This window comes from Leptodactylus fuscus, chromosome 7 (assembly GCF_031893055.1).
Source record: "Leptodactylus fuscus isolate aLepFus1 chromosome 7, aLepFus1.hap2, whole genome shotgun sequence".
Lineage (NCBI taxonomy): Eukaryota > Metazoa > Chordata > Amphibia > Anura > Leptodactylidae > Leptodactylus > Leptodactylus fuscus.
Window position 1 is genome coordinate 41,106,756 of NC_134271.1, and position 18,557 is coordinate 41,125,312.

Consider the following 18,557-nt stretch of genomic DNA (forward strand, 5'->3'; position numbering starts at 1 on the left):
GAACATGTAAATAAACAGTTTAAAAAACGTAAAAACGTATATATCTGTAGTCCCGAAAGCTCGATATGTCATCAAAAAACTTTTTAAGTTAGCCATTAAAAAAGGTATCAACTACTGAGAAATTCTCTCAAAAATTTTTTCTTTCATTTCATATCCCATGGCTAACACGGTACAAGGATATTTTTTCTTTTACAAAATGTTCGTATACAGTCAGTCAGGTACGCCCTTCCTCACAGCAGCACCTATAGCGCTGTACTGTGAGATTGGGGAGGAACGCCTCCCTCCCCTCCTGATAGTACTCGTCCATAGACTAGTACTGGGAGTTGTTCCTCCCTGCTCTCACAGAACAGCGCTATAGGTGCTGCTGTGAGTAAGGGTGTTCCTGACTGACTGTGAGAAACGCCCTTCTGACGGTGAAGACCTACAGTACTGGCACCAATAGCTCTTCACCTGGGGCACAGATCGTGAAAGTCGACAGTGCTCTAAATTCAGTGCACTGTCGGTTTTCTAGCGTTATATAAAACCGCATGTGCCCCAAACCATGAAAAGTCCTCTTTAATGGACACCCGATGGACCCCATTCACTATGTCACTCTATATGTAACCAATGTTTTAGTGGTCCACTTGTTGATTGTTCTGGTCCTATGACAGCTGAAACTAGTGTGGACCTACCGTCAGAGAAAAGGCATTAAAGTGTGTCTAATAGTCTGAAAATGAAGGTGTATTTGACTAATATAGATGTAACAAGGCTTTATTTATTTTACTATTTTTAGAAACATTAAGAAATGGACAAGGCGTGACGTGATGTTTACCAATACAATTTCCTCTAGCAATCTTTCTACTATTCTCCGTACAAATGGCTAAACAGGAAATTTGTGTAGAACATAAATAGAGTTGTTATGAAGCCAGCTCTGTCGCAGTTGTTTACAGTGGAAATAGATGATTAAAAGTGTATTTATTACTACGACTATTAGAAAGATATATTATCTGCCTATATACAGCCTATATATCAGCACTATATACTGTACAATGGATCTAACACTCCATTTCTCTGTGTATATATATGCCTAACTTCAGAAATTGTGTTATACTATACTGATGAAGAGACCTCTATAGAGTCTCGAAAGCTCGATATGTCATCAAAAAACTTTTTAAGTGAGCCATTAAAAAAAGGTATCAACTACTGAGGACTTCTCTCAAAAAAAATCTTTCATTTCACATTATATACAATGGGGCATAGAAACTAAAACTGTTTAACCTATAATTAGTGCACAACTAGACTAGACAGTCTTAAACTGAACCAGATTTTCCAAAGTGTCTAATGTGTTTGAAAATCTGGCAAGTTTGCTTAAGTTTCAAACTGAATTTTGTTTTGTTTTTAAAAAAAAATAGTGCAAATTGAGAAATTTGGCACCATTTTTAGCTCAAATGTAAGCATATTAAGCCACACCCCTTTTTCAATAACCCCCCCGCCCATATGCGGACAGAAAAATGTTCTAAAACGTTTTTAAAACACATAGAAAATTAGGTGCAAAGCACATACAGCAGTTATTTGGTGAAAATTATGACAGAATTCTGGTGCTTATTTATTAGTTTATCTGTCCCATTACCGTGAATGCTTTTAATGACTAGGTAATGGAGTAGTTTCTCTGTACAATGAATAGTCAGTAACATTACATGTTGTATAATGGGAAGTAGATTAACATTAAATAAATACAGTATTACTATTGCTCTATCAACATTTTCTGAGTTCTAACCCCTTGTTCACATCTGTGTTGGTATACCATCTTGGGGAGTCCGCATGAGGACCTCCCCGAATGGAAAACCAAACGCAACTGCAAGCGCTGAGCACGCAGCAAGCACACGGACCCCATTATAGTCTATGGGGTCCGTGTGCTTGCCGCGTGCTCCCCGCACAAATCATGGGGACTGAAAAGTAGATTGTGAACTACTTTACTGTCCGCATGATCCCTCCGGAGATCTGGCGACAAGCACATGGACCCTATTATAGTCTATGGGGTCCATTTGCTTTCACTGGCACACCGCTTGCAGTTTCGTTTGGTATTCTATTCGGGGAGGTCCTCATGAGGATTCCCCCTGACGGAATACCAACACTGGGTATGAGGCTTAAGGAGGTTCTTTAGTCATATAATACCTCTTCATCATTGAATTCAGCTGTTTCATTCATCTCCATTGCCACAAGTGTATAAAGCACCTGGTCATGCAGTCTGCTGTTACAAATATTACTGAAAGAATGGGTCTCTCTAAAGACCCCAATGAATTCCAGTATGGTTTGGTAGTAGGATGGCACTGTTGCGTGCTGTGGTGCCTACATAAACGTGCCAATGATTTGCTGATTTAACCAACGTTTCAAATCCCCTTTAGTATTAACCCTTTCCCGACATCTGCCGTACTAGTACAGCGCATGCCGGGCATGGGCGCCGCCATTTTCCTGGTGATCGCCGGCACCCGGAGTAAGCTTCAAACCATGGGTTTTACTAGGTATGCAGCTGCATGCAAGTATTACATCACCAAGTACAATGCCAAGCGTCTGAAGGAGTAGTGTAAAGCACATCACCATCACAGCGGTGGAAACATGTTCTAAGCTTCCAACTTCCAAGCTAAACAATTCTAAGCTTCCAACTTTTTGGGAACAGTTTGGGGAAGCCCCATTCCACATAGCAAAGAACATAAAGGCATGGTTTGGTGAGATTAGGCAATAATGGTCCAGCAGAAGAGGGTCACTTTAACCAGAGGGTGAATGGTGTGCCTGCAGCAAGCCCTATGGCAGCTTGTCATTGTGTAAACAGCGGATCATACAGTCTGCCATATTTTCCAGCATGTTCACAGACCCAGGGGCGTGCCCTGGTTGGTGATCTTGACCAGTGTATTTGTTGTCATCACCATCTTGGAAGAAATTAGGGTCTTTTATTTCTCCAAAGTTATACAGCCAAAGTGGCACTATTTTTACAGCACATGCACAGAAGTGACCACGCGCACACCGAGCACTTGGCACTGCATTTTTGCAGGGTTTACACATTGATTTTAGATGTTTTGCGCTAAAGATCTTATCTAGCACACATCCTATATATATTTCTGATGTAGGTCAGTGTGTTTTTGTTTTATAATTGTGTTGTTTCATGCCAAACTTTTGACTCTCACGGACACTCATGTGCCAGTCTGTTTTATGAGCATCACCAACTACACACTTGTAAAAGGAACATATAAGCTCTGAAATGCATTGTGTTTTGGGAAGGAATAAAGAAGTCTTTTACATGTATTGGGGTTATACAAAAAAAACATGGTATCAAAGGAACATAACACACATCAAAGCCATAGTGTGTTCCCTATATAAAGGTCAAGTAAACAAATGTACTCCTAAACCTCAAAGGATAACGTCAAAACATAAAGAAAAAAAGGGGAAGAGTACTCAAAATATCATTGGGTTAAAAGGATACAAATTTTATTGATAAATATAAGATAGAAACATACAACAGTGAAGGACAAGTACCATTAGACAAAGGGTGTCTGTACTCAAGGCAATTCAATAGACAGAAAGACAGGTATGTAAATTTGAATGGTAAATGTATCTACAAAAGTTACATAAAGGTAAGTATCGTAAAGGTACCTATAGTGACTGCAAACAATATACACAGTAGTATGACAGATAGTCCTATATCTATAAGAGCACATAGAAAGATTGTAACAAAGGTCTGTCATAAATTAAGTGTAGTGTGCACAAAGGGAACCACTGTGCTGGTACACATAGTAACTGTCCAAACACATAAAGGCCCTAATAGGCAAAAGCTGCATGACACACCTGATACATTTGTTATATAGTCAAAAGTGCTAGTGCATGTATATAAAACAAATAGACGTGAGTGCAAAAAAAAAATAAAAGTCATATATATATATATATATATATATATATATATATATGTGTATATATACATATTATGCATATATATATATATATATATATATATATATATATATATATACACATATATACAGTGTGCAAGATGCAGAGTAAATAAGCCTCCGGGTTCAGAGTGAGTATATGTGCACACAACAGAAATGTACAAACAGATCGCATAGTGCTCAATAAATAAAGAAAATACCCATGCTATAGGTGTAGGTAAAGTAGCCTTAAGCGACCAGACGCACCCTGCGCCCCTACGCACGTGCATAGCATTTGCTTTATACCTTTGGCACTATGTGTTATATTATGCATGATGCATATTTTAGGGGTATTTATTAATAAATGTAAGTTCTATTTTCTCATCAATGCTTCTTAATGTATATGTGATTATCTGATGATTGTGGATATCTCCTTTCTTGATTGATAGGAGTTCCATTTTGAGCCTTTTTGCATACTTTACTAGAAATTACTCCCAAATCAAATCCCACAGGTGGAACTTCCAGCGCCAACTTCCAGAGTGTTTCCCACTGATGGTGAGAAAGAGCATCAGCTATAGTGTTTTTAATGCCTTCAATGTATTTTGCTTTCATCCATAAATTTAACTTAAAACAACAAAGAACTAGATATCTCATTAACCTTACTGTCAGATCACATTTGGAAGACAAAGTGTTGATAGTAAATAACACAACCTTGTTATCTGTATGTATCAAAATATGCTTATTCCTAAAATATTCATCCCATATAACAATAGCCACAGCTACAGGGAATAATTCTAAAATTAAAATATTTTTAGTAATCTTATTCAATTTCCATGACTCCGGCCATATTTCTGCTGACCGTAGATTATTAAAAACGTGCCATACCCTATGCTGCGAGCTGCATTCTACTAATATTATAAATGTGAAAGTTTGTGTGTTTGGATGTTTGTGTGTTTGTTACTCAACCACGCCAAAATGGCCCGAACGGATTTGCCTGAAATTTCACCTGGATTAAAACTTAGGCTACTTACCATCCCCATAAAGGACTTCACAACCGCGAGCAACAAATTTATGTTCAGTGTAGGTTAAAGGACCAGAGATGACGTCATCTCAGGTCCTTGAGCCGTTCTCCGATAGGATCGCGCTATGGTGTGGGCGGAGCTATATAGGATGAAGCCGGGCACAGAGCGAGCTGCAGAACATGGCGTCTCATGTGCGGGCAGGAGAGTAGCGAACATGCAGCCTTGGTTTAGGGGGCACGAGGTGTCGATCGGTTGTACCGTTTTCGTGAGTACGCCGGGGGCACAGGGGGAGAAGAGGAACTGGAGCAAAGTTCGGTAACATCCGTTTAGCCATCTTGCCCACAACGGGTGGTGGATGCAGTGGTAAATTGCCAAATTAAGAGATGTAGCCAATCATGGGCACAGCTGGAGTGCAGCACAGTATGCCCACCATATGCACACATGTACACGATGCGCACGGGTGAGCCAGGGGCGCGGGGGGGCGGGGGCGTGCGGGAGGTTGAGGGTGGGCCGGGGCCAGGGGCGAACCTGCCCCTTTCGCCCCCCGAGGTGAACTACAGAAAGCCGCCTCCCCCACCGCCGGGAGGGGGGCGGAGTGGGCGTGGTGGAGCAGAGGGGGTGTGGCGAAGTGCAGGGGGCGGGGCTTAGCGCCATTTGCCTGCAGAGAGCAGGCACGGAGACGACCTTCTCTCTGCCTGAGTGTGAGAGGAGGCTGCTGGAGCAGCGCTGCTCCAGTGGCCTCCCCAAACCACTGCTCAGTGCTAAGCCAGTCCAGGTCAGCTTGTCCTGGACTGGCTTAGGTAACCAAAAATGCCGCCCTCCCTGAGGCCCTGGCATAGCGCTGCCTGAAGCGGTCACTTCAGGTCGCCTCATGGGAGGTGCGGCGCTGGCTGGGGCACACCTGGGTATACTGCGCAGTTACATAGATGTAACAGAGTCGACATGCGGCCGCAGGCGGATCAGTGCCAACAGCAATTGCAGACATATACGCAGGTCGTCGCCAACAACAACACGCGGAATGAAGTCGCGGGAAAATGCTAGTGTGTAAATAAATGTAATGCTTCCGAATCTTGAAAGTCCACTGGAAAACAAATCTTTCTATTAAACGGGCTAATAATCTCAAGCCAAATGCCCAAATCATCCTTCAACGACCATGTCAATCTAATGTGGCACCTAGGTGATTTATGACATTTTGGTAGCAAAGTACAAGCTCTTACAAAAAAAAAATTACCCATGGGTATAACTCTTGTTGCAAAATTCAGTAAGCCTAGCAGCGAATGCATTTCTCTTAATGTTGTTTTTAATCTTGCTAGCATTTCAATGATTAAATGTTGAATTTTATGCAGTTTCTCCAATTGTAATCTGAATTCCATGCTAACATAGTCTATAATTATACCCAAAAATTCCAACATGTGCAAGGATATTGAAGCTGGCAACTAGGGGTCAGGGGGAGGGAAAAAACACAGCTCACTTGCAACAAGTTAGTATAGCAAAATTCGTTGAAAAAAGTCACATCATGGTATTGGATCTGGGTGCACGGACTTGAGAAGTTCCATTGGCTTGGAACATATTCAAATGGAGAAGATAGAGGGAAGTCCAGCAGTACCACATTTCCTAAAATTCTACTTTATTTAAACATTAAAATAGTAAAATTCCAGGGTTCTGTCAAACAGAAACAATCCCCATCATGCAAAAAAGGGTGTCTTGGCTGACGCGTTTCGGAAAGAAGTTTCCTTAGTCATAGCCTATACAAAAACATCTGATTTTTACAGTCTGTTAGGCCTGAGAAGGAAAATCAGGGACAAATAACAGTCAAACCTCCCAGAAAAGGGAAGAGAAGGGAAGAAGAACAAAAATAGATCCACAAACCCCCCCAAGTCCAAGTTCCAAAAGGGACAGGTGCTATAGAGCTGTGTCTATAACCTGTCAGATCATCCTTTATCCTCTTGTCTACAGGACTTTGTTTCTGCCACAACCAAACTATCGATGACCTACAATTGTGTATTGATGTGAATAACTAAATTAGAAAATTAACACTGGGTTCACACCAGCGCCCGATCTCCGTTTCCAGGTTTCCATCTTCTGCTGACAGAAGATGGAAACCTGGCAGACCGGGTCCAGCCGTGAGCGCCGGTGAGCGTTTTGTGCTCTCCGCTTCGAAACCATTTTTTTTTTTTAACTGAACACAAAGTTCTGCATGTCTGACTTTGTGTCCGGTTAAAAAAAAAAAACGGTTTCTCCGCAGAGAGCACAAAACGCTCACCGGCGCTCATGGACGGACACTTCCCAAACCCATGCAAATGAATGGTTTTGAAAACTGACGGCAGGTTTCTGTCTCCTGTCCAGTTTCGGGCAGGAAACGGAAGCCTGCAAAACGGAGACCGGGGCGCAGATGTGAACGAGCCCTAACTCTGAATAGACATTTTAATATAGTCTCTAAATCAGCTACTGAGAAGAATGACTCAATACATGACAATTCAAAACCATCCACTGACCATGGAGGGGCCTGTGCCCATACAACCAACATCAATCCTGCTTCCACCAACTTAAAACTCAAGTATGTTTTATCCCATACATCATAAAGGACATTTTATTGAAAGTTTTTTTCAGTGGTAGCAGCTGATTTTAGGAAATTATAAAGTAATCTTAATCCTAATTATAATAACCTTACAAAAAAAAAGAAAATATGGCCATACAGTCCCATTCTGACAATAGAGATTGGAAATTGAAGGAGTTTTTGTAGTACAAAATAGAACCTTGTATTTACAAGAAGCAGAATATTCTAGCAATCAAAAAGTATTATACTGTTTTATCAAAAGATCCAACCGACAACCACAGACAAGAGCGATGCAACTGTATACAAGAGAGTTTTACTCTTGGCGTTCCTGCAAAAAAAGAAAAGTAGTTCCTTACTCTAAAAGATCCAACACCAGATCTGTTTTATCTTCTCCCCAAAATCCACAAGAATCTCAATAACCCCCCTGATAGGCCCATTATTTCAGGCATGAATTCAATCACAGGAATCTGTCTCTTTACACATGGAACATATATGCGTTCCATCTAGCGCTGGTAATGTAGCATTGTTATAGTAGATCAAATGATTAATCAACTAACCACAATTTTATATCGTATTGATTTTGAAAATAATGTGGCCAATCAATGTAAATTTTTTTCTTTGGGTGCATTCACACGGAGTAAAGTGGCACTGATTCTGCCAAGATAACTCGCGGCAGAATCAGCGCTGATAAAAAGACTCCCATTGAGTTCAATGGGTTCCGTCTTCCGCGCGGAACACTGAACTCAATGGGAGGCTTTTTATCAGCACTGATTCTGCTGCGAGTTACAGGGCAGAATCAGAGCCACTTTACTCCATGTGAATGCACCGTTAGTGTGGCCCATTTACCCAGCCAAGTCTGAGATCACTTTTCTAGAAGCATCTGAAATATTGTCCACAAAACCAATGTATGTCACCAATGCCATGAGGAAGGAACATGGTCCCGAAATGTGTAGCCTTTTTGTAAGCTGATTTTCTAAAGTTGTGATGTAACTTTATTAGGGTTGAGCGATCAGAAAGATCAGATTCCGATCAAAAAGATCAGATTCCGATCGGCGATCGAGAAAATTTCACGATAGCCATCGGAATTCCGAACACGATCTTTGTAGGTGGGATCGAGATCGGTGATTATTTCCCACAATGCTTTGCTACTGGCCAAGCATTGTGGGAAAAGCTAAGAATGTTAGCCTTCACACTGAGTATACGCTCCGCTCATTCTGAGCAGAGTGTATGCTCAGTTTGAAGGTTCCACTGCGGTTCCATAGAAAATGAATGGAAGCAGCCGGCACACAGCCTTAACCCCCTGCGCGCTGGCTGCGTCCATTCATTTTAATGGGAAACTAGCTAACAACTCTAGTAGCTACTTATCTGCAGAGATGGCTGGTCCAGTGCCTGGTGTTCTTCTTCGCCTCGCTGCCCCCGCCTCCCAGGTTAGTGTTAAAGAGCTAGATGTGACATCTCCCCTCCCAGTACCCGCCCACACTCTCCTAACCTGGGAGGAAGGGGGCAGCAAGGCGAAGAAGAACGAGAACACCAGGCACCGGACCAGCCATCTCTGCAGGTAAGTGGACACCAGGGGGACTAAGTAGCCAGAGGATTAAAAAAATCCTCTGGCTACTTAGTAATTTAAAAAAATCACTACACAGCGTGGATTCTAACAATTAAAGCGTTCAATTGTTCAACTCCATGCTGTATAGTGAAAAGGATAGTTTTTAAAATCCGATCTCTGATTGGTAAAAAAAATCCCATTGACTTGCATTGGGATTGGAATTGGGATTGAGATCGGGTTCGAATGAAAAATGATCGGAAATCGGATTTCAAAATCGATCCTGAAAAGTCAAAATCAGCTCAACCCTAGACTTTATCTTTTATTGGAATAAAAGTCAAATTTTATTGTACTACATACGTCTGGATACATTGCATCGCAGTTGAAGCTGGATTTTATCTACTAAATACCTATGTCACCAAAAACCGTCCTCTAGCTGGAGTTAAAAAAAAACACCTCTAATATAGGCACATTTCAACATTCGTATTTCAATCAACTGTAATACAGATGCTAAAATGCCCCCATATTACACACTTGAAATTAGTTGCAGGCCAAGTTGAGAAGGTGAATCAAACATGATCTTTTTTAAAAAAAATTAAAAATCTGCACAGATGACAACAATGGCAGTGTGTCCATGGTCTGGTTATCCTAACTAGTCAAGCAGATGTACAACTAAGGATATTAAGGTACAAATTGCTTCCTGCTTGTATTCTTCACCGCCGTGAAGTCAAAACAAACTAATAACCAACTCAGATGGTAAGTGTTCACTGACAGTAAATATGACCAGGATAAGTGAGTTAATACTGAAGCTTTTACCATAAATCACATGTAATGAATATTATGAGTTCTGAGGGGAAATACTAAATGACTCCTTTATCTATTCCACCGTTTGCCATTTTAGAAGCGTCCTCCTACTCTGTTTTTTCTATGTACACGTCACCACAATAGAAGATTAACATCTCTCTATATAAGTATTACTATCTCATGTCTTTACCACCATCATTTGGCTTAACTGGGTGATTCTCCTTCAACTTGCATGTAAGTTATCACTATTATTGTCTTCTTCTGTGCCTATCTGAAATATACAGTAGCCTTCTTATAACAGAAAACAAAAGAATATGGAGGGTTTTTTAATATTTAAAAGAATACACTGTTTTCTGCAGGATTTTTCTGCCCTTTTTATGCTTTAGGTATTCAGTATATGTGACAAAAATGTGTGTATAAAAAAATATTCTACTTAAAAATATTTGTACAAGCCGCAAGAATATTATGGCCAAAAAAGCCTCATAAAAATGGATGTAGTAGGAAACCTTCAATATGTACATTGTGTTTATACATGTATCCAGTGGTGAAGTTGGTATAGGCAACACTAAGTTATCGGGTTCTAGATTCTACCGCAAGGGTTTCTGGTACTTTCTTGTTATGAATGGCGCAGTCTACTATTCAGCAATGGGGGCCATCAAGGTCTGTCCAAAAACTCACCAAATAGAGTTGTATTGCATATGCAAGGCATGATTGTACGGTGCTGTGGAATATTTTGTTGCTATATACACATAGACATATATATTTATTTAAAGATTATTGTTTTAATTTTAGTATGAACAAAGATTAATATGAATGGAAATCTAATTGGACTGATAGAATAAAATGCTACAACTGCAATGTCTTTGGTGAGAATAATATGGCAATTACATTATCTCTGTAGGGTCACGTGAAATTGTATGCAATTATTTTCAATAATGGGAAATCACATTAAATTTTTTTTTGTATTCAATATTAAAAGATTTCAGTGAGTCGCTTTGGACCCTTAGATATTTAGATTCTATTTTACCTTCAGTTTTATGATTATTTTTTTTCTACTTAATCTTATGGTCAGATCACAACAATTAACTTTAGAATTTCAAAAAAATTTACAGGTATTTTCACATCTTAAGATTTTTCTTACCGCACAGTTAATCTACAGCAACTTCTATTGAAAAAAAAAGTTTTCTCAGCTTTTCAATTTGATGACCTGATCTATCCTTAGGATAGGTTACTAATATCAGACCAATGCAAATCTGACATCATAAAATATCTGTTGATCGGAACAAGAAAAACCAGAAGGAGACAGATCAGTCCACTGTGTACTGTTCCTGAATATTGCCACTAAGAAGGTTAAAAGATGCATTTAAGTTGTATGTACCTCCTGAGTTCCCTTTAGTGGTAATTATAGTAGCTATCATGTTAAATCTATATCTATGCCATGGTATGACCTACAAATAGTTTTCCTGTTATTTCTATTTGCCTCTGGCCCTACAGGGTGAATAATGGCAGAGACATAGCTAAAGGTTCTTGGGGCCCCTTCTTCCCTACACACTCCATCCCCCAAATTCCTCAAATACACACCCACCTCACCCTGCTGAATAGCAAAGCAGTCATTGTTGGGCTCACACAGTATAAGATTGGACTAGAACAGAGTGGATTTTTTGGCAATTTTTGTGTGAGCGCTTCTGGTAAGTTCAGGTATTAGATATTATAAAATCCAAGCTGAAACTATGTCTGCAATATTGTCAATGTGGATGCTGAAGTCAGGACTCTGCAATTTTATAAAGGATTTTCAGGATAAGCTGCCACGTGTGTCTACATGTGGAGTGACACTATTTTTGTCCATTACATGAATAGTATTCTTCACTTTTTAGATATTATTCTTTCTGCCAGCTCTGTCTGTAGTATCTCTAACTTGGTGGAGACATATTCTCCATAATCTGCACAGTTAGAAAAGGATAACCTACTACCTACATTTTTCTTTTTCACTCACAAACAGCCCCTTGATTATGCAGGATACATATTGAGAAGTACTAACCTCTACTGGTGTAAATAATGACCTTGGGCTGTGATATTAGGAGTTTAGGCTGGCAGACCACTATGTGCAAGACGAGCTTCATTCTCCACTGCAGATTCCTGCTATCTTGGGGTGACTGGTTGCTTTTCAGAACTCAATCTCAGACATGGCATTAGCATTCTAAACTTCAGGTTTCCCAACAGGGACTGAAAACCATTTGGCTACAAGATCGTACATTTCCTGCACTTGCTGTCTGTACTTTTTCATCCAGGTCCGTGACGCTTTGTTCAGGTTGAACAGCATGTACAATGAAGGCAGTCTTCATCTGGCTCTGTTTCATGGCAGGCAGTTGCCAGTAGCCACTAGTCAAATCTAACATGGAGAAATACCAGGCCCGCCCCAGAGCTACTTGATCTGAGGCAGGTGCTAGACCACATCCATGGCTTCTAAAAAGAAAGCTTACTTTACACTGTTGATAGAACTCAATTTACATGAATTTACTCAAATTTCATCTGAATTCTATAGTGCATGTATTTTCTTCCTTCAAGCAGACATCCTCAACGATGATGACGTTCAATACAGTTCTGCTTTGTGTGGCTATGGCACAGTCAATCCAGGCCATACTGACCTCAGACTCCAGCAATGGGAGGATTGAAGACATTAGCTCTGGTGCAAATACTGGCAGATATAGCTACCCAGGTTTACTACGTAAAGTCAAAGAGTCTGGTTTACTTGTGCCAGGTAAGTCTTATCTTGTTTCTTACAGAAAAATTGTGTTTGGGCTTTAGCTACTTGGCTACATGGCTATATTTTATACCCCACCTTCTTGAAATCCCAGTAATAGGAAGAAAACAAGAAAGAGAGAGAGCAGCACTGAGCCGTATCTAGTGTAGTATTTCGGGTGAGAGACAACACGTTGGAGGTAAATAAAACTCTCACCTGGAGATGTTGTGAGAAATTCACAACTTCTTTTAGCGCCTAAGAACCGATCACAGGGGGTTCCCTCCCTGGGTGGAAAACAGCGGCAGATTTCCCGTCACCGGTGGTGAGAACAAACAATGCAAGGACCAAAGAAGGATCTGCGCTTCACCCATTCAATAAGTTCAATCTTTCATTAGTTCAGACTCACAATACGTTTCGGGCACAGGTTTGCCCTTTTTCAAGTGCAATGAACTGGAGTTGCTTTTCTCCCTTCAGTTGTACTTGGGGGATTTTGTGCTGGTTCTAGTACCAGATGATGTGGTACTAGAACCAGCTCAAAATCCCCCAAGTCCAACTTTATATAATCACTGAAGGAAGAAAAGCAACGCCAGTTCATTGCATTTGAGAAAGGGCAAATCTGTGCCCGAAATGCGTTGTGTCTCCGAACTAATAAAAGATTGAATTTATTGAACGGGTGAAGCACAGATCGTTCTTTGGTCCTTGCATAGTAATAGGAAGAAGGAAGATTTACTTCTCTTTGCCAGGGCCACAGTGTAAAACAGAATTCATAGACTTCTCCCTACTTTTCATTATTCTGATGCAAATATGCCAATGCTTCCCAGATCTTGCAATGTAACGAATGACTATGGAATAGGAAAATAGTTGTATTTATAACATTTCACAATCATGACAGAATAATAATATAACTTTATAACAGATAATATTTGTATTTGATATTCTATTTCAGCAAGCTTAGCAAGATCAGACATTCTTAGAGTGGATGCAGAAGCTGCTGAAGAGAATCTGATGGAAGATTACAGCTTGGTGGACCCAAGGGTAACCCAAACAATATGCAGCACGACAATTAAAGAATATTGGTCATGTACAATCAATATAATATACTGTATGGTTGAGTAACAGCTGTTACTTATATATGAAACAGGTTTCTTTTCATAAGGTGACAGACCACGCTTTCGGAAGCCCCAAATATAACATGCTTTGTGTATCATGTTAGCAAGGAGTACCCACTATGTAGCTTGGGAGCTTATATATATATATATATATATATATATATATATATATATATATATATATATATATATATATAGCGAGCCCTATCATATAGGGCTCACAATGTACATTTTTTCCCTATCAGTGTGCCTTTGGAGTATGGGAGGAAATCAACAGAAACACAGAGAGAACATACAAACTCCTTGCAGATGTTGCCCTAGACAGGATTTGAACCTGGGACTCCAATGCTGCAAGGCTGCAGTGCGAACCACTGAGCCACCGTGTTCCCCCCCTTGACAACGCTTTCTGACTGCCCATCCTCATACCATACAAGTGCCATGGCATTTTCCAGTTTTGGAGAAATTGCTACATTTGCATAGCTGCTGATCAGATGTAAGTCTCTGATAATGGCGTATAAAGTACAAGGCCATTGAGGAAGTAAATCAATTTCGTGATGGACCTGGGGCTTTCGGGCTCATCCTGACCCCTAAGCCATATGATAGGAATTGAACTCTGACCCCCAGATCATTCCAGCCTCTCTCTCTCCTCCGATCTCACAGGTAAACAGCCTCTGCCATGGCGGCTGGCTGACTATGCCAGAATAAGCATAAAAAACAGAATTCAGATTAAGATTAACTGCTAATAAAAGTGCAGTACTAAGGGGCCACACGGTGGCTCAGTGGTTAGCACTGCAGCCTTGCAGCACTGGAGTCCTGGTGTTCAAATCCCGCCAAGGGCATAAAACCATCTGCAAGGAGTCTGTATGTTCTCCCCATGTTTGCATGGATTTCCATCCCATATTCCAAAAAAGACATAATGATAGGGAAAAATGTACATTGTGAGCTCTATGTGGGGCTCACAATCTACATTAAAAAAAAAAAAAAAAATTAAAAAGAAAAGTGTGGTACTGTGGCTGAAGACTGTTCCTATTCATGAGGTATTGAGATTGGAAGTCTCTGATGTGAAATAGAAGTTGTGAAATGTTTTTGGTGTTTGAGCAACAGTATCATAAGTACAAGTCATTTTACAATTGGGTTTTCTTATCTTTTCTTAATATACCAGAATGCACCGACAAAAATTTTTTAAATAATGTTTATATTGCTAAATTTATAAATGTCACAAATGCTGGAAGAAAATCTAAAGTTGCCAAACATTTAAGCTAAGGCCCCATGTAGTGGCAATGCATCACATTTTTTCCTGCAGTACTTTTCACAGTCGGCTTCAATTATACATATAGGGAAATCGCCAACGTTTTCGTATGTATAAATGATATGCTACGATTTCCAAAACTGTGATAGATTTGGAAATCGAAGCATTTCCACTGCACGGATTTTACCATACTGTGTGGATGGAGTTCACTTGAAACCCATCCACTACACAGTGACTGTAAAACCCCACGTTGGGCCTCAGCCTACATTGTATTATCTGATGCTGAGATCGCTATTGATCTCTACAATTAAGCGCCCAGCCTAGAGATGTGCCCCATAAGCTTAACCTGACATTTTTCATTCTCCTCATGGAACATTCTACTGGCTAAAAAACACTGCTAGTCTCACTCACCCTAGAGATACAAAACTAGTTGATCAGAGCCAAAAAAAGGTTTTTCACTCATTCATTCACTCATGACCCTTTCACATTTATGAGAAGAATATGAAGACATATAATGACTAGCAAAAATGATTTTTGCATAAAACATCCGCTTACAAATATTTTGTATTTCCCTCCGTCAGGCTTTGTCGCTTGAGGTAACATCCCGTGAAGAGCGTTCACCCAGGAGATGTGTCCAGCTTCTGGAGTCCTGCTTCGGACACCTGCCCTGCTGTAACCCTTGTGCGCACTGTTACTGCCGTTTCTTCAATGCAAATTGTTACTGCAGAAAATCTAGCAACAACTGCCAACAAGGCAAAAACTAGCTGTACGAGAAGGCCACAAAGATGTCTCACTATATAATGCTTTGTAATAATATCAACCTGTATATTTATCTATATTTTCTCTACAACAATTTAATACTTACCTTATATAAACTATCTCTAAGATGATTATATGCAGTTCTTGTCTAAGTATATATGTATGTAAGTTCCATAAATGTAATTTCTAGTGACTCTTTACTAGTAGAATTAAAGGATTTATACTATGAAACTGTCTTTAATTTCGAGGTACTACTTGATGACTAAAATGCACCTATCCAGTGGCGTAACTAGGAATGGCAGGGCCCCATGGCGAACTTTTGACATGGGTCCCCCCCCCCCTTCCTGACTGACACCGAAGACCTCGACCGACCGACCAACCCCCTGCCACATTCCTGAGCACTCTATTTTGCCCCATAGTGGCCCCTGCATACGGTATTATTCCCCATAGTGGCCTCAGTACACAGTACTATGCCCCATAATGGCCCTAGTACATGGTAGTATGTCCCATAGTGGCTCCTGCACACAGTATTATGCCCCATAGTGGCCCCTGCACACAGTATTATTCCTCATAGTGGCCTCAGTACACAGTACTATGCCCCATAATGGCCCCAGTACACAGTAGTATGTCCCATAGTGGCCCCTGCACACAGTATTATGCCCCATAGTGGCCCCTGCACATGGTATTATGCCCCATAATGAACATCCATTAACAATTATTATACTCTGGGGTCTTTTCAGCCCACAGAGTATAATAATCGGAGACCGAGGGGAACACAAAAAAACCACTGTTACTTACTAGAGATGAGCGAATACTATTCGAAACTCCCGTTTCGAATAGCACACACCCATAGGAATGAATGGACGCAGAGAGTTAAGCGGCCGTCCGCCAGCAAAGTCTGCGTTGCGGCCACTTCCATTCATTCTTATGGGTGCGTGCTATTCAAAACAGCCATCTCGAATAGTACTTGCTCATCTCTATTACTTACCTATCTATGGCTCCGCTGCAGTCTTCAGTGGTGTCAGCCCCAGTCATGTGACGTCAGGGACGTCACACAACTACGCCCGAAGCCAGCCAGGAGCATGGAAAGGTAACACGTTTATTATGTTCCCTTACCTCTCCCGGGCCTCCGATCATTATATTCGGGGGTCTAAAAAGACCCCCGAGTATAATAATAGTGTTTGTGGGGCCCCTGCCAGGATCGGTAAGTAAATAGGGCCCATTACCGGCTGGAGTAACTCCAGCTGGTAACGGCCTATTAAGAAAAGAAAAAAACGCAGCGGTAGCCCCTAATGTCCCAGACCCTGTGGCAGCCGCCAGGGCCGGCTCCAGGTTTTTATGGGCCCTTGGGCGACAGAGCCCCTTGTAAAGGAGGCGGGGGAGTTGAGACACTGTACGTCGCAGATGAAGCGAGTGACGTCACGCAGGAGTGTGGCGTCACCAACGCCATACCTCCCAATTTTCAAAGAGTAGAAAGAGGGGTAAAATGTGCGGCGCGTTCAGCGCGCCGTGGCAAATTTGTCTCCACCCTCTTTTATGTTGACTCCGCCCATTCTCATTCACTTATCATGTGCTCCCACACAGTATAATCCTCCTACAGTCACCCGTAAATTATATGCCCCCCTCCATCTCTCCCCCAGTTTCATATACACCCTTCCTCTGCCCCCAGTTTCATGTCCCCCCCTCCATCTCTGTCCCCAGTTTCATAACGTTCTCCCCCTTCATCTGCCCACAGTTTCATGTCCCCCGTCTCTGCCCCAGTGTCATGCCGTTCCCCCCCTCCCCTTCATTTGCCCCCCCAGTTTCATTGGACCCCTCCATCTCTGTCCCCAGTTTCATGCCGTTTTCTCCCCACCCCCTTCATCTTCCCCAGTGTCATGCCGTTCCCCCCCTCCCCTTCATTTGCCCCCCAGTTTCATGAGCCCCCTTCATTATGTTCCACCTTAATATTTAATACAAAACAAACACTTACACTCATCTTCCATCGCTCCCCCGATGCTCCTCTCTCCTCTCTCTCACTCCATTCACATAGGCGATTAAAGCAGGAGCTGTGAGCTCAGCTCCTGCTTTAAAGCTGCGGCCCGGCTTGCGTGTGTAGGCGCGATGTGATGACGTCATCGCGCCTACACATGCAAGCCGGGCCGCAGCTTTAAAGTAGGAGCTGAGCTCACAGCTCCTGCTTTAATCGCCTATGTATTCAGCTCATCGGCGTCCGTCGGAAATCGGGACAGGCAAGTGCTGGGGCGAGCAAGTGCCGGGGGGCCCCCAGAGGCTCTGTGGGCCCCGGCACTTGTCTGACTATGCCGTGCGCTGACACCGGCCCTAGCAGCCGCTACCCCTGCTACCCCGGTAGTTATGCCACTGCACCTGTCATGAATATAGGCCTCAGCCCCAGCATGCAGCTGTTCTGTATAAATAGAATGTGGACCCTCAGTCGGAATAAAGTGGTGAAAAAGTGGTAAAAACCTTGCTTCATATTTGCAAACATAATGGTCAAAGTGCAAAAAATCCACTTTTTAATACCTGTCTATGCTGTTTAACATTTTTGATTTACAGATTAACTCAAAAACTACTGAATACAAACTTCTAAGTGCCAACTAGCATAATATAATATTTACCTTTTTAGGGTCTATCAAGTTTCCTGAAATAATTGTATTCCCTACAAAATACCAACTCTGGAGTATCTTTTCCCCATACGTCAAACAGCAGCGCAACAACTGGGGTATTCCTGCCCCTGCGAGCAATTAGGACAGGTGGAACTTTTACTTAATCAAAAGTGGAACCTCCCCTATAAGAGGCCAACTGACCCCCTCCCCCCCGCGTTTTTTTCTGTCCTGCTGGGCAGGACAGGTGGCAGGGAAAGGTTGGGGGGGGG

The 18,557-nt window shown here is 41.7% G+C and overlaps 1 protein-coding gene across 1 annotated transcript; it reads left to right on the forward strand.

Annotated features, from left to right (window-relative positions):
* The first annotated feature begins 12,408 nt into the window (after positions 1-12,408).
* Positions 12,409-15,687, forward strand: AGRP (agouti related neuropeptide). The gene is made up of 3 exons (XM_075281628.1): positions 12,409-12,583; positions 13,512-13,600; positions 15,505-15,687. Exons 1-3 carry the CDS (start codon positions 12,409-12,411, stop codon positions 15,685-15,687), a joined length of 447 nt encoding a protein of 148 aa, XP_075137729.1.
* The last annotated feature ends 2,870 nt before the right edge of the window (positions 15,688-18,557 follow it).